Source organism: Strongylocentrotus purpuratus, unplaced genomic scaffold, assembly GCF_000002235.5.
Source record: "Strongylocentrotus purpuratus isolate Spur 01 unplaced genomic scaffold, Spur_5.0 spur5_scaffold_19, whole genome shotgun sequence".
Lineage (NCBI taxonomy): Eukaryota > Metazoa > Echinodermata > Echinoidea > Camarodonta > Strongylocentrotidae > Strongylocentrotus > Strongylocentrotus purpuratus.
Genome location: NW_022145604.1, coordinates 10,185,839 through 10,200,838, shown reverse-complemented (window position 1 = coordinate 10,200,838; position 15,000 = coordinate 10,185,839). Strand labels below are relative to the sequence as shown.

The following is a 15,000-nucleotide window of genomic DNA, read 5'->3' as shown; positions in this document are numbered from 1 at the left end:
AGAGGAGAAGACGAAGACAGTAGAAGTAGAAGAAGAAGGAGGAGGAGGAGAAGAAGAATAAATAGAATAAGTAAAATAAGAAGAGGAAGAGGAGGTGGAGGAGGGGGAGGAGGGGGAGGAGGAAAAGATGAAGACAGTAGAAGTAGAGGAAGAAGGAGGAGAAGAAGAATAAATAGAATAAGTAAAAGAAGAAGAGGGAGAGGAAGAGGAGGAGGAGGAGGAGGAGGAGGGGGAGGAGGAAAAGATGAAGACAGTAGAAGAAGAAGAAGGAGGAGGAGGAGAAGAAGAATAAATAGAATAAGTAAAAGAAGAAGAGGAGGAGGAGGAGGAGGAGGAGGAGGGGGAGGAGGAGGGGGAGGAGGAGGAGGAGGAGAAAACGAAGACAGTAGAAGTAGAAGAAGGAGGAGGAGAAGAAGAATAAGTTGATTAAGAAAAAGAAGAAGAGGAGGAGGAGGAGTAGAAGAAGAAGAAGAAGTAGCAGAAGCAGAAGTAAAAGAAGAAGGAAGAGGAGGAATAGGAGGAGAAGGAGAAGAAAGAACAAAATAATGAAATAAATAAATGTATTAATAAATGACATAGGCCTAATAAATTTACGAGAAAGAGTTAGACAAAAGAGAGAGAGAGAGAGAGAGAGAGAGAGAGAGAGAGAGAGAGAGAGAGAGGAAGGGAGGAAGAGAGAAGTAGAGAGAAGGGGAAGAATTTGACCACGATTTGGAAAACTGGTATATACGACTGGTGAATTAAATTGATTTGTTCTTGATTGTAACTATGTGTACCGCAATTTTATGTTCTGCAATGCCTACATAATATCATTCTTCGAAAAACATATTAATATGTGAAGCTGCCACATAACATAACTATTTTTTAAAAAAACCTCTATAATTTTTGAAAGCTTTCTAGGAACTGGGCTATGAATTATTGGTCAACTACATATACCAAGATGTTAAAACATAATTTAAGGACGTCAATTGATCACAGTTTTAATAATATAAATCGTAAATACCCACCGCGAATGCAAAATCAACTTACTATGTTTTCGCCCGTTCCATCAACGCCGCTTTGGAATACAAAATATCAATAAGAATACAGGTTATTCAAAGTCTACAATTATTTAACTGGGGTAATGTACAATTATCTTTGGCCTCGCCGGATTAATCTTACAACTTTGTTAACGATACCGCGTCATTATTATGAAAAATAATTTCGAATCAAAGGAGGCAATACTTTATTTTGAAACAGAATCGACTGCATATACGTAAGTACATCTCTCAAAAGTGAATTATTCTTTTTCATACATTTTGTTACCCTTTAAAAAAAATATAATATTTATATTCACATTTTCAGTGATGGATTTTCTTGTAAATTCCTTCAAAACCAGTGAATAATCTCAGCGCTTCAACTGTAAGTAAAGTCGCACAAAGTTTTCCCGAATAGTGCTTTCATTGTTGTATACGCTTGTTAAAGAGAATAAATAAATAATTATAATAATAAATCTAGTTTATCGGTCTTCAAAATTACCCGTTCAAGTCGTAATGAAGTTTGACGAAGTCGGTCATTGCATGCTTGAACATATCCTGGAAAGATTTCCGTTTTTTTTCGTCTTCTATCTGCCCGATTTTTTCTTGCATTTCATGGTCGTACTTGTATAGCGCCGCCCTGCCTTCGACAGTGTTTAGTTGATACTCGGATCCATCGGTCAAGACCAGAGTCCCGTTGCCCTTAACAACGGGAGGTTGTATATCATCCATGGTGATTTCGTGGGTATGGGGGGCACGATGGCGAAGATCTTCCAGAGTGATTCGATGAATATGCGACACTGAAAATAAAGTGGGAGAATATACGTTTGGGTGAAGAATCCTTAATATCAGACGCCAAAGTCTTATACATAAACTAAACGCGATCGCAACTTTCGGGAAAAAAAATCAACTCATGGGCAATTGTGTATGTAGGGGGGGGGGGGGCTTTCGGGGAAAGAAACTTTCTTAGAGCCTAAAGCTTAATTACCATAAAGCACTAATACTACTCCCTTAAAGTTTCCACAAATTTCCACAAACCGATTGAATCGGGAAAGTTGTCGGGGAAGGGAGGGGGGGGATGATTTCCTTGGGACTTGTCCCAGTTAAAGGGATAGTTGAGTTCTGTTGCAGAGGGCGCTACACAAAATAACTTTTTTGTGAGATAATGAAAAACTGAGTGTCAAATTTGAAAGAACATAATATTTATATGACAAAATCATCTTTGTTTGATCAAAATCGGTTCAGAGACGGCTGAAATATAACGATTTCTAATACTTGTGTACCACCACAAATATTAGATATTTGAAAAATTTGAAAAAACCGTTGAAAAAAACAAAATAACGCCTTTTACGTCGTATTTCGGCAAATGCCGATGTTGGCTTTTTTGTTGGCATTTTCGTGTTGCTTATATTACGCACAACCAGCCGGCCCATGTATTGTTATTTTTAATTTAATTATTAATTAACGGTCACCGTGTTTTTTTTTTAAGTGGAGCTGAATTGGTGTGCTCGTAAGGGCTAAATTTCACACATTTTGGGGTCTAAAATTACCTTTATAGCAATTTTAGGTTCTAAAAGGACACTAGAAATGTCATAGATAAGAATAAGAGCAATAACCATGCACTTTGAAGGCATTTGCAGTCTGAAAACAGAACTCAACTACAGTATCCCTTTAAGTAGTTGTATATGGGATAACAGCTGTAAGAAGGTCTTTTTCTTAGAAGTATAGTCGACAGTTTCCCAATGTAAGGCGTAGTCCTAGTTTTACTAGTTTTCCTTGGGCGTGGGGGTATTTATCCGGGCCATAGTTGTCCGATGGTAATTGTCAGCGACAATTTTATCCTATAGTATTCAAAATTACACAAAAACAGAAGAAAACAATATGGATGATAATTATGTGCATGTGTGTGTGTGTGTTTAATTTTGTTTTTGACAGATTAGTGACGTGTATCATTCAGATGTGATAATTTACGTCTGGGGGACCAACCGTTAACCTATCTTCCGAAAGACGCATGGGGTATACGGATGGGTAAGACTTTCTCTTTATTTGGGGGAGACTGAGAAAATATTCAAAGGGCACCGCCCGATATAATCTTACCATCGCAATCGACTCTCCACTTCTCGATGCAGTTGGTCATCATATGGTCCTCATCCATGATATCAATGTTTCGTGCCTTCAAGTTTTTAATCGTTTCTAACCATTCACACGTGCAGTCTTTAGTAATTTCATCAATGAATCTGCCAGAATAAACAAAACAAATAAGAAAAGGTTTAATATAAAAAGAAGTAATGATGATGAAATATTTTCAGGTAAATCTGATTTGAAAAGAGAGTTATGGGCAGAAGACAAATGTTCCAAAATCAATCTACAAGCGCACACATTTTGGCGCGGAGTATACCTACTTTTGGTTATTTGTTTTGATTACAGATATCCTTTTTCATTCAGCTGTTTATTATAAAATGTTATTTTACAACTCTATATTTTGACATGCCTGAAATCAATTAAAAAGATTTAAACTATTTCTTCGAGGAACTGAATAGATTTTTTATACGAAGTAAATTCTGAATTGTAAAATTGGCAGAATGCCATGTCGGAGAAATCTCTTACAATTCCATTGTACCGTTAAAGGAAACCAAAACCTTCATACCAAGTTACTTTTATTGTAAAGTTTAAGATATTTGAAAAATATCCGTGAAAATTTGAACAAAATCGGGCAAGGCATAAGGAAGTTAGAGCCTTTTGAAATGACTAGTCACTAGAGGGCGGTATTCAATTTGATGACATCATCTGTGGACAACTCTCCATGCCTTTTGTACATCAAATTTCATGTTTTTCCTTCTTTCTTGTGATTGAGATAATCTACTCCCCTGAATGCAAGATATAGAATGCAAAATGATATTCTACTTCACATGTTATGAAGTCGGATCAAGAACACAAATAAATACAAAGAAAACAAAAAAATTGTGAAATTTTATGTACAAAAGGCATGGAGAGTTGTTCACAGATGATGTCATCAAATTGAATACCGCCCTCTAATGACTAGTCATTTCAAAAGGCTCTAAAGGGAAGAGAATTATATGACGGCCGTTGCTGAGAAATACCGGGACGATGTACATGATTTAGGTGAAGGTATATCTTCTGACGGTACTACGGTCCCGGAAGATAGTGACATTGCAGATTGTTCATGGAAAACGGCAGTACGCAAAAAATCGAAAAAGAGGCCAAGGGTTAGAAGCAATAGTGATGGAGTGTTACATGAAAAGAATAACAAAATACCCAAATTCTCCCGCTCGACACCAACTCATTCTGAGGGTAAAGTAGTTATTGTTGGATTGGAGAATAAGAATGTGTGCAGAGCCAACCCCGTGAAGGTTGTAAAACAAATTCATGATCTTGTAGGCAGAGTAAAAGATATGGTAAAAGAAAGAAACATGTTGATTGTGAGATGTGAGAGCGAAAACCAAATACCCAAACTGTTGGAATTAACCCAGTTGGCGGGCATTAATGTGAAAGTTACACGATACGATGGGAGCCAATCAACCACTAAAGGAGTTATTCACAAGATTGATCCCCAAATCAGTAACGAGGAAATAGAGGAAGTTTTGAAAGAACAGAATGTAGTGAACGCTAAAAGATTTATGAAGAAGATCAAAGGAGAAATGGTAGCAACCCCTTCCGTTCTCCTCACTTTCAAGGGTAAAAACTTACCCGAGTCCATACATTTTCTGTATGAGGTAAAGCAAGTGGATGACTATATCCCTCCTGTGCCGCGATGCCATAAATGTCAGTTATTCGGACACATTAGGCAAACTTGTAATTTACAAGTATAACTCATGTTCTCCCCCGCATCTAACACATCGGATATTGCCTTTAAAAGGCAATATCCGATGTGTTAGATGCGGGGGAGAACATGAGTTCGAAGATTGCCCTAATAAGGAGAACCCTAAATGCCTCAGATGTGGTGAAAACCACTCTGCAGCTTACCAAGGTTGTAAATTTTATGCAGAGGCGAAGCAAATTCAAAAAATAAAATTACAGGAAAACCTCACTTATGCCCAAGCGGCCAAGGCCCATCGTGCACAGATACATGAAAATGCCGTTACTGACATGGATAATCAGAAAGACATGGGTAGTGCAAATCTAAACAAACCTGCCAAAAAACATAACACAGAATCAAGGCCAAATAACCCTCAGAGAGCCAATCCGAATCCTCAGAGAGCCAATCCGAACCCTCAGGCCCATACCCCACACACAGTACGAGAAAGAAAGGGACAGGAAGAAAGGGACAGGGCAATACCCAGATCTCATTCCCAGATCCCAATTCCAGTACGAAAAACAAAGAAGGAAACTGCAACCCAAACTCCAGTAAATATGACATCTATTGATCTGATTATGTTTATTCTGTTTGTGGTACGACAGTTGCCTCAGTCCAGTAATGATGATAATTTCTTGGAAGCGGTAGTTAGAGCAGGCAAAGAAATTTTGAAGGTAGACATTACCATGGAAATGGTAAAAAGTCGCCTCATATGACTAATAAGTCCATATCAGACCTATTGATTGTACAATGGAACGCACAAGGCTTGACGGCGCATGGCGCAAACTTTTTATCTTCCCTTATTGATAACAATTTGTTAGGTATTCACCCAGATATAATGTGCATCCAAGAAACTTGGTTTAACGATTTTAATGTTTTGTCTATACCCAATTACGTTTGTGTTTGTAAAAACAGGCCGGACGGCAGAAGAGGTGGTTTGGTGATGTATTTAAAAAACGACATCACTTTTCAGGCGATGGATACACCCAGGAACGCCGAATACCAAAAAGTTGATATTTTTTGTAAAAACGGAGTTATCTCAATCTTCAACTATTATAATCCGTGTAAAAAGATTGAACTGATAGATCTAAATAACATGATAAGAAATGTGCCGGGGAAGTATTTGATTCTAGGCGACTTTAATAGTCACAATCCTCTATGGGGGAGCAACAAATTAGACACAAACGGTAGAACTGTGGAGTCTTTTATAGAAAATAATGATTTGGTTTTATTAAATGATGGATCTCCTACAAGGTTAGACCCATATTATGGTACATACTCAAATCTGGATTTGTCCTTAGTATCGAAAGAATTAGCACGTAATACAGAGTGGAAAGTACTATCCAATAATTTTGGCAGTGATCATAATCTGGTTTGCTTAAATTTTAAACATGTGTACAATAGACCAGGGGGTGAGAATATGGGACAGAGATGGTCTTTTAGAAAGGTTAATTGGGAAGAGTATAGAGAAGAAATTGAAGAGGCATTGAGAAAAGAAGGATATGAAAATCTTGGTGCAGAACTAAACATTCAAGGCAGATACAATGTGATTGTTAAGGTGATCAAGGAAACGTCGAACAAGTGCATTCCGCGTGTGCAGATTGCCAAGAGAAGAAAAGTAAATCCCTGGTGGAACAATGCCTGCAAGAAGGCGGTGCAAGAGAGAAATCGTCTTAAAAACAGGTTAAGAAGGTATTATGATCTAAATGATGTTAAGAAATACTTAAAGAAGAAAGCTGTCGCTCAGAAGGTAATCAGGAGAGCTCAATATGATTATTGGTTAGAGTACTGCCGTAGAATGAATAGATTTACAGACATTGGGAAAGTCTGGGAACAGGTTAAAAGAATGCGGGACAGTACAATGAACAAGCACATCTTTCACAATCTATTTGTAGACGGAAATATCTTGAAAGAATCTGAGGAAAAAGCAAATGCAATGGCAACCTATTTTAAATCGGTTGATGAATCACTTTCCGTAACTAAAAATGAAAACGAAAATATCTTGTACAATAATTCTTCAACAAATGATGATGATTGTATCAATGATGACTTTAACATGAGTGAAATGGGGAATGTTTTAAAGGAGATGAAAAACTCCTCATCCGGTAAGGATGATATTTATTTAATTATGATTAAGAATTTGCCGAACAAGGCACTCGTGTATTTATTAAACTTGTATAATGACATTTGGAAAATCTCACTTTTTCCACATCAGTGGTATGAGGTTATTCAAATACCAATCTTGAAATCCGGAAAAGATCCGACTCAAGTGACCTCTTATAGGCCGATTTCGTTGATATCAACATTCTCTAAAATTATGGAAAAAATGATAAAAAATCGCCTGACGTGGTTTCTAGAAAAAAACAGACTATTAAATCCTATTCAATCTGGCTTCCGCAAATATAGGAATGTCAAAGATCACTTAGTGAGATTGGAGACGGACATACATATATCCTTGAAAAGCAAAAAATATACCGTAGCGGTCTTTCTTGATTTAGAAAAAGCATATGATTCGCTATGGAAAACAGGTCTACTAAGAAAATTATCTATCTTAGGCATTGGTGGAAAAATGTTACTATTTATAAAAGCATTTCTATTGAGTAGGATTTCTAATGTGAGGATAAATAACTATATGTCTCGCCACTACACGTTAGAAAATGGAATCCCGCAAGGAAGTTCATTAAGTCCTTTATTATTTACTTTAATGTTAAATGATCTCAAGATAAATGTAAGTGATGTTAAATTATCTTGCTATGCTGATGACATTGCAATCTGGTGTTCAAATAAGGATTTAGAGCTGGCCCGCAGGAAATTACAAGAGGCCCTGCATGAGCTTGAGATATGGTGTTGGACGTGGAAGTTAAACGTTTCCCCTACCAAATCTGCAGTATTAGTCTTTACCAACAAACAAAAGAAAGATATTCTTCTACAAATAAAAGGACATAATCTGCCTATATGCGAGCAGTATAAGTTCCTTGGTGTGAGGTTTGACTCCAATTTAACTTGGTCTGTCCATATAGATTCTATCATTGATAAATGTAAGAAAAGAATAAACTTGCTACGTTGTGTCTCCGGCACCCCCTGGGGAAGTAAGTATGAGATTTTGATGATGATTTATAAAGGACTTATCCTATCCATTTTGGACTATGGGAGTGAAATGTATGATTCTGCTTGTATATCTTTAACAAAAAAACTTGACTCTATCCAATACAGAGCCTTAAAAATTATTACAGGCACAATACACAATGTGTCCTTGGAGGCTTTACAAGTTTTGACCGGGGAGCTGCCTCTGAGATATCGTAGAAGGTTGTTAAATGATAACTTTCGAGTTTATTTACTGTCTAGTACTTTAAACCACCCAACAAAAGAAGTATTGGGTGATGACTATGATTTAAATAACTTAGAATGGAAGATAGGAGAAGGACCTTTTAAACTGCGATCCTTTAGAGACGAAGTAGTGGTGGAAGGGCAAACCAACTTATTGCCGAAAATCCCAGAATGGCGGTTAGCACGACCACAAGTGTCTTTCGAACACCATGGCAAAGTGCAAAAAAAGGAAATGCCTCCATTTGAAATAAAATCGATTGTTCTAGATAGCATTGGAAATTCATGGAATGGGTTTTTACATATATATACAGATGGTTCTAAACTCGAGGATGGGAAGACAGGAGCCGCATTTTATGTGTCTCAATATAATGTGGTGAAATTTTTTAGATTATCCCATGTCTGTATTATGAGAGCAGAACTAGTGGCCATACTAATGGCACTAGAGTGGATTAATACATTTATTGAATCCTCTTCGGTGGTAAATTTTAGCGACGCTTTGTCAGCTTTACAAATGATCGATTCATACTTTATTAGATGTGCTATTGTAAATGAAATTTTATCCATAATTAATATTTTGCAGTTTAAGGATGTTTGTGTTGCTTTTGAATGGATTCCGTCACATTGCGATATTAGGGGCAATGAGATCGTAGATCGGGCTGCCAAAAAAGGAGCCATGAAAAGGTGTATAGACATAGTTATACCAAATACAAGAAGTGAATTGGCAGCCTCTCGTTTGATCCATTATAACAAATTATGGCAAGCAGAATGGGACAATGCAGAACACGGTAGATTTTTATATGCTTTGCATAGCGACGTTTCAAAGCCCATACATAGACAAGGCCTATCTCGCAGAGAAGAATGCTTGATACAACAACTAAGAGTAGGTAACTGTAGTTTAAATTATTACCTTTTTCAAATTAACCAACACGATACTGGTCTTTGTGAAGTTTGTCAAGAAGATGAAACAATTAAACATTTTATTTTCTATTGTACAAAATACGACAAAGATAGACGTCTCTTAAAAGAAAGGATTAAATTGAACAACCCCAATCTGAAACAATTATTGATGTCTAACCCAATTTTTACTCGTGAATTATTGGGTTACATATACGATACTAATCGTTTTAGATAGCTTTTAAAGCTATCAGGGATCCCCTTAACTTATATCGATCCTGTAATAATATATAAAATGAAGTATTTGCGGTTTTTCCATGAACAATTGCAACTAACTCCCATCTCGCCTTTTATGTGCATTTTATGCAATTTTAATATTGCAGCTTTTTTTTTTTTTTTTTTTATTTTTTTTTTTTATTTTTTATTTTTTTTTTTTTTATAAAACCATATCACTATTAATTTCATTTCACCAAGGAAAGTCGCTCGTGGGCTTGATTTCCGAAGCCCACGCCAAAGCTATACACGAAATTGACTGGCGCAAATAATCTTTGAGATTGAAGAGCGCCATCTAAACGAAGAACCAACCAACCATCTAAAGATAGACGTCTCTTAAAAGAAAGGATTAAATTGAACAACCCCAATCTGAAACAATTATTGATGTCTAACCCAATTTTTACTCGTGAATTATTGGGTTACATATACGATACTAATCGTTTTAGATAGCTTTTAAAGCTATCAGGGATCCCCTTAACTTATGTCGATCCTGTAATAATATATAAAATGAAGTATTTGCGGTTTTTCCATGAACAATTGCAACTAACTCCCATCTCGCCTTTTATGTGCATTTTATGCAATTTTAATATTGCAGCTTTTTTTTTTTTTTTTTATAAAACCATATCACTATTAATTTCATTTCACCAAGGAAAGTTGCTCGTGGGCTTGATTTCCGAAGCCCACGCCAAAGCTATACACGAAATTGACTGGCGCAAATAATCTTTGAGATTGAAGAGCGCCATCAAAACGAAGAACCAACCAACCAACCTCTAACTTTCTTATTCCTTGCCCGATTTTGTTCAAATTTTCACTGATTTTATTCAAATCTTTAAAACTTTTCAATAAAAGTAACTTAGCATGAAGGTTTTGGTTTCCTTTAAGGACATTCAAGAAAGGAATCGTACAGGACATTTTCTGACGGAGTCTCTTGGTAGAGACGCAACTACTTGACACAGAAGTGCGATAGTATCGCGCAAGGTTTCGACTTCGTCATGCGTCGACGGCACACGAGCGGAACAAATTTACTAAATCGTCATGAGCAAAATACATTAAGTGCATCTAATAAGCAAAAAACATTATAGTTTGACTCCTCGTATATATTCAGTCATTCATTTCTGTTTTGTCCACTGTCAGCTTTAACCTGAATATTCTTGAATTGGCAAAAATTGGTTGAAGCAGTGGATTGACGAATCATGCGCAATTAACGGAATTTATACAACACCTACGTGAATCCTTGTCATTTGGTTGGAGGATTGTTGGTCACATGATATTCAATAGATGTTATATTGCATAGTCGTGCATTTTTGGTTATATGCGCCGTGCATTTTTGGTTATATATGCAGACTGCGTATCTCTCTGCCGTGCGCGTGCGTGTCCATGCGTACTGACGCGAAGGCAATCTGAATGTAATCGAGAAGGCTCGACACCAACTTTAATTTATCTTTAATATGAGGAGTAAAGCATACTTTGTTGATTAACGTTTTATTAGATCTTCTTTGATGTTGTATAAAACAAATAATAAATGTTTTTCATTCGTTCAAAGGTGCGAATATTTACATTCGTTGAAAGATTAACGTTAATTCTATTCAACTCGGCTGACGCCTCGTTGAATAGAATGTTAATCTTTCAACTCATGAGAATATTCGCACTATTGAACTCATAACCATTCATTATTTGTATAATAATTAAGACGTACAACATTTGCAGGCTGGACAGGTGTTCAAGCATCGCCATCACTTCATGGGCTTCACGAGGCATCGAGTGTGCAAGTGACCTGTGGATGATGATAAGCAAACACCAAATAAAAGCCACGTTATAAAGACAATATTTCTTTACTTTTGGGAGGAACTTATTATTTGAAATGATAAGCATGAAGACCTATGCCCGTTTATTGCGTTTAATACTATGTGACACTTTGCGTACGTAAAACTGCATCAGCGAATCGCGCAGTTTTGACGCACCTTGCGACACTGGCATATTGCGTTTGATTATTGGCGTAAGGGCTGATTGCCTACGTAAAAGGCTTGATTGGCGTAGGTAATAACGCACTCGGAATGACGCATCATATTGAATGAAGGGTGAATTAATGAATGAGAGAAAGAAATAATTAATTCTAATTCAATAAGAACTAATAAAGAATGAAGTGAATATTATTGATGAATTAATTAAATAATTATAGGATTTTCACATTACTTACAATCGTTTTATAAAACGTATCACAAATATTATCTTGCACGATGTAAAGAAAGACCTTTGCAGAAAGGTATATCAAAATGTTACAATCTTCATTTAACGTACACAGTTACCATAAGAGTATTAACGAAGATTTTATAATTATCACAAAGAGGATATCTCTCGAAATCCTATCGCAAACTAGTTACGAAATGACAAAGATCGGATTTTTGAAGAACTTGCAAAAGCATTTGATATGAAAATTCAAGCATGTAATATCTTATGAACCTACGTTCTGATTAGTACTATGATTAACAAAATGTAAATTTCTTTCACAGCTTGTGTTATGAGAAAAATTCACATCGTCTCAGAATCGTAGTCCCAGACCAATTCAATTCAATTCAATTCAATTCAATTCAGTTCAATTTTATTTCGCAATATAAAAATCAAAATATACAAAGTAACAGTAAATTTTAACTACCGGTATGTTTACAAAGGTTATATGCGGGGCTTTCCATGAAGGTTGCGAAAACCTGTGAAGTTGGATCGCCCAATCGTGCGATTGTTTACGATTTGAAGCCGATTCAGCTTTTACTCTGACTAGCCGTGCTCTAAAATGTTATCATTATATAAACCTAATTTAAGAATATGATGTTTGTTTGGATTTCGATATAATATAATTTCTTCGAAAATCAGAACGCAGTGGGAACGTATAGTGTGGAATGGGCTTAAAATGTTTCACTTACAGCGTGTTGAGCAATCTACAGTGAGTAAAGGATTCGCCATTCATTTGAGTTAGCGGGTTATTATGAAGATACCTGTTAATAAATAAAATGAAAATGTTAATTATCGCTGAAAAAATACGTAATCATTTGTCGGAGAAAATCTAAAACATGTATGATAACAGAGAAAAAATTGGTTCGATTAAAAGATTATAATAAAGCAATCAATAAACTTTCATGACAGCGTTCTAGTTTGTCCCTTATCATCTGATCTTATGATTAGGTTACAACCCTCATCCGTCGATGGCTAATTGCCATTCCTTTTCAAAGATGAATATGAACAAAATTATTAGTATTGACAAAAATGGAAAAAGAAAACGAATAAAAAAGAAATTGTAGAATCATTAATGTAGCAGTTTACCTAATGTATTAAGCAATAATTGTACATGACGTACACATCCACTCCCCCTTATGACCTCAAATCTATGTTATGGGGATCATAGCTCCTTGCCTCCTAAGAAGCCACATTGTCAACTGTATGTCAACTGTAACTTTAAATTAATACTCGAAATTTAATCATACTTACAGTTGTTTTAGACTGGGAATGGCGTTAAACGAATGTGGCTCGAGAGATGTGATGTCATTATGAGAGAGATCACTAGTAAAAGGAAAGAACAAAAAATGAGAGTAAGTATTTCACTTCAGTACTGTTGAGGAGGAGGACATAGAGTAGGAGGAAGAAGAGGAGGAGGAGGAGGAGGAGGAGGAGGAGGAGGAGGAGGAGGAGGTGGAGGAGAAGGGGAGGAGGAGGAGGAGGTGGAGGAGAAGGGGAGGAGGAGGAGAAGGGGAGGAGGAGGTGGAGGAGAAGGGGAGGAGGAGGAGGAGGAGGTGGAGGAGAAGGGGAGGAGGAAAAGGAGGAGGAGGAGGAGGTGGAGGAGAAGGGGAGGAGGAGGAGGTGGAGGAGAAGGGGAGGAGGAGGAGAAGGGGAGGAGGAGGTGGAGGAGAAGGGGAGGAGGAAAAGGAGGAGGAGGTGGAGGAGAAGGGGGGAGGAGGAGGAGGAGGAGGAGGAGGAGGAGGAGGTGGAGGAGAAGGGGAGGAGGAGGAGGAGGAGGAGGAGGTGGAGGAGAAGGGGAGGAGGAGGAGGAGGAGGAGGAGGAGGAGGTGGAGGAGAAGGGGAGGCGGAGGAGGAGGAGGAGGAGGAGGAGGAGGAGGAGGAGGTGGAGGAGAAGGGGAGGAGGAGGAGGAGGAGGAGGTGGAGGAGAAGGGGAGGAGGAGGAGGAGGAGGAGGAGGAGGTGGAGGAGAAGGGGAGGAGGAGGAGGAGGAGGAGGAGGAGGAGGAGGAAGAGGAGAAGGGGAGGAGGAGTAGGAGGATGAGGAGGAGGAGGTGGAGGAGAAGGGGAGGAGGAGGAGGAGGAGAAGGGGAGTAGGAAGAGTAAAACCAGAAGGAGAGGAAGAGTGAGGGGAAGGAAGAGGAGGAGGAGGAAAAGGGAGAGGAGGGAGTGGAGTAAGAGGAGGAGGAAAAGGGAGAGGAGGAGGGAGAGGATTATGAGGAAGAGGAGAGAAAGAGAGAGAGGGCCACGGAAATAGAGAGAAAGAGAGAGAGAAAGAGAGAGAGAGAGAGGGGGGAGAAAGAAATAAACAGAGAGGGAACGATAGAAGAGTTGAATTAAAGATGACTAAATATTTTGCACTGTGTATTTATTGGAATCCATTGTGAGTTGTCAATTTATTTTACGCATGCACCTATTTTCCCGTTTTATTTTTTGATTATCAATATTTTTGTTCTTGAAATTATTGCTAGATAAAGAAATTTGATTGCACGTTTAAGTGGAAATAAACTTGACGTACCAATAAAGTCTTTGTATAATCTCATGAAATTGTTCGGTGGTATCATCTTTATGATCTTACACCCTTTTTACTGTCTTTATACCGTCGTTCGGATGGTGACGTTACAGGTCCCTAGGCGTATATATTCATATCTGATCGATATCTGATCGAAAATACAATTACCCACATTTTAAACGTTTTAAGAATGCTTAGGAAGTAAAAGTTGATATACGTACATGATGTGTAGATTTTGCAAATGGGGGTCAGAAGAAAACACCTCAGTTGTTATTGTCTCCAATCTGTTGTAAGATAAGTCTCTGCAGAAAAAGAAAAAGATAGGGCTCTAGGTAATTTCATGCCTGTCTTTTTTCCTCTCTTTCCCTTATTATCAACGATATCATCAACAACTTCATCATCACCATCATCATCAGCAGCAGCAGCATCACCAACGATGTAAGCATTGAACGAAAAGTAAAGCAAAACAAAACAAACAAACCATTCTTTTATTATGAGGATACCAAATACTTTGTATATATGTTTACACAATTGTTCTTACTTATTTATTGTTCCATTGCTGTTATGAATTTATGTTCAAGATTTTTTTATTAATATTATTATCATATATATATTTGTTAAACTATAATGTACCTCATTATGTTTAAACATGGCCTCATGGATGACCGCCATTATTGGTGATAATGAGTCATCTTGTCTAAATATCAGAAATAAATCAATAAATTACCGTCATCATCATCATCATCATTAATCATCATCATCATCGTCACCATCGGCATTATCATCTTCATCTCTTCCTCCTCTTTCTCTCTCATTTTCTCATTTCTTATCTCTCTGGATCTCCATCTCGACCGTTGTAAAAAAAGACACAGAATGAACGAAACATTATATCTAATTTCATAAATAATGGAGAGAAAAAAATGTTTCTTACATAGTCTGT

The 15,000-nt window shown here is 37.3% G+C and overlaps 1 protein-coding gene across 1 annotated transcript in view; it reads right to left on the bottom strand.

The window, feature by feature from the left end:
* The window catches only part of LOC105447129, a 21,989-nt gene that overhangs the window by 4,727 nt on the left and 2,262 nt on the right, over window positions 1-15,000 (bottom strand). Inside the window, exons 3-9 of the mRNA XM_030990282.1 lie at window positions 14,992-15,000; window positions 14,282-14,362; window positions 12,805-12,876; window positions 12,243-12,314; window positions 3,114-3,253; window positions 1,519-1,816; window positions 1,030-1,057 (exon numbers count right to left, since the gene is read on the bottom strand). The exon at window positions 14,992-15,000 is cut by the window's right edge and continues 63 nt beyond it. Coding sequence (XP_030846142.1) covers window positions 1,030-1,057; window positions 1,519-1,816; window positions 3,114-3,253; window positions 12,243-12,314; window positions 12,805-12,876; window positions 14,282-14,362; window positions 14,992-15,000 — 700 coding nt within the window. The remainder of the gene's footprint in view (window positions 1-1,029; window positions 1,058-1,518; window positions 1,817-3,113; window positions 3,254-12,242; window positions 12,315-12,804; window positions 12,877-14,281; window positions 14,363-14,991) is intronic.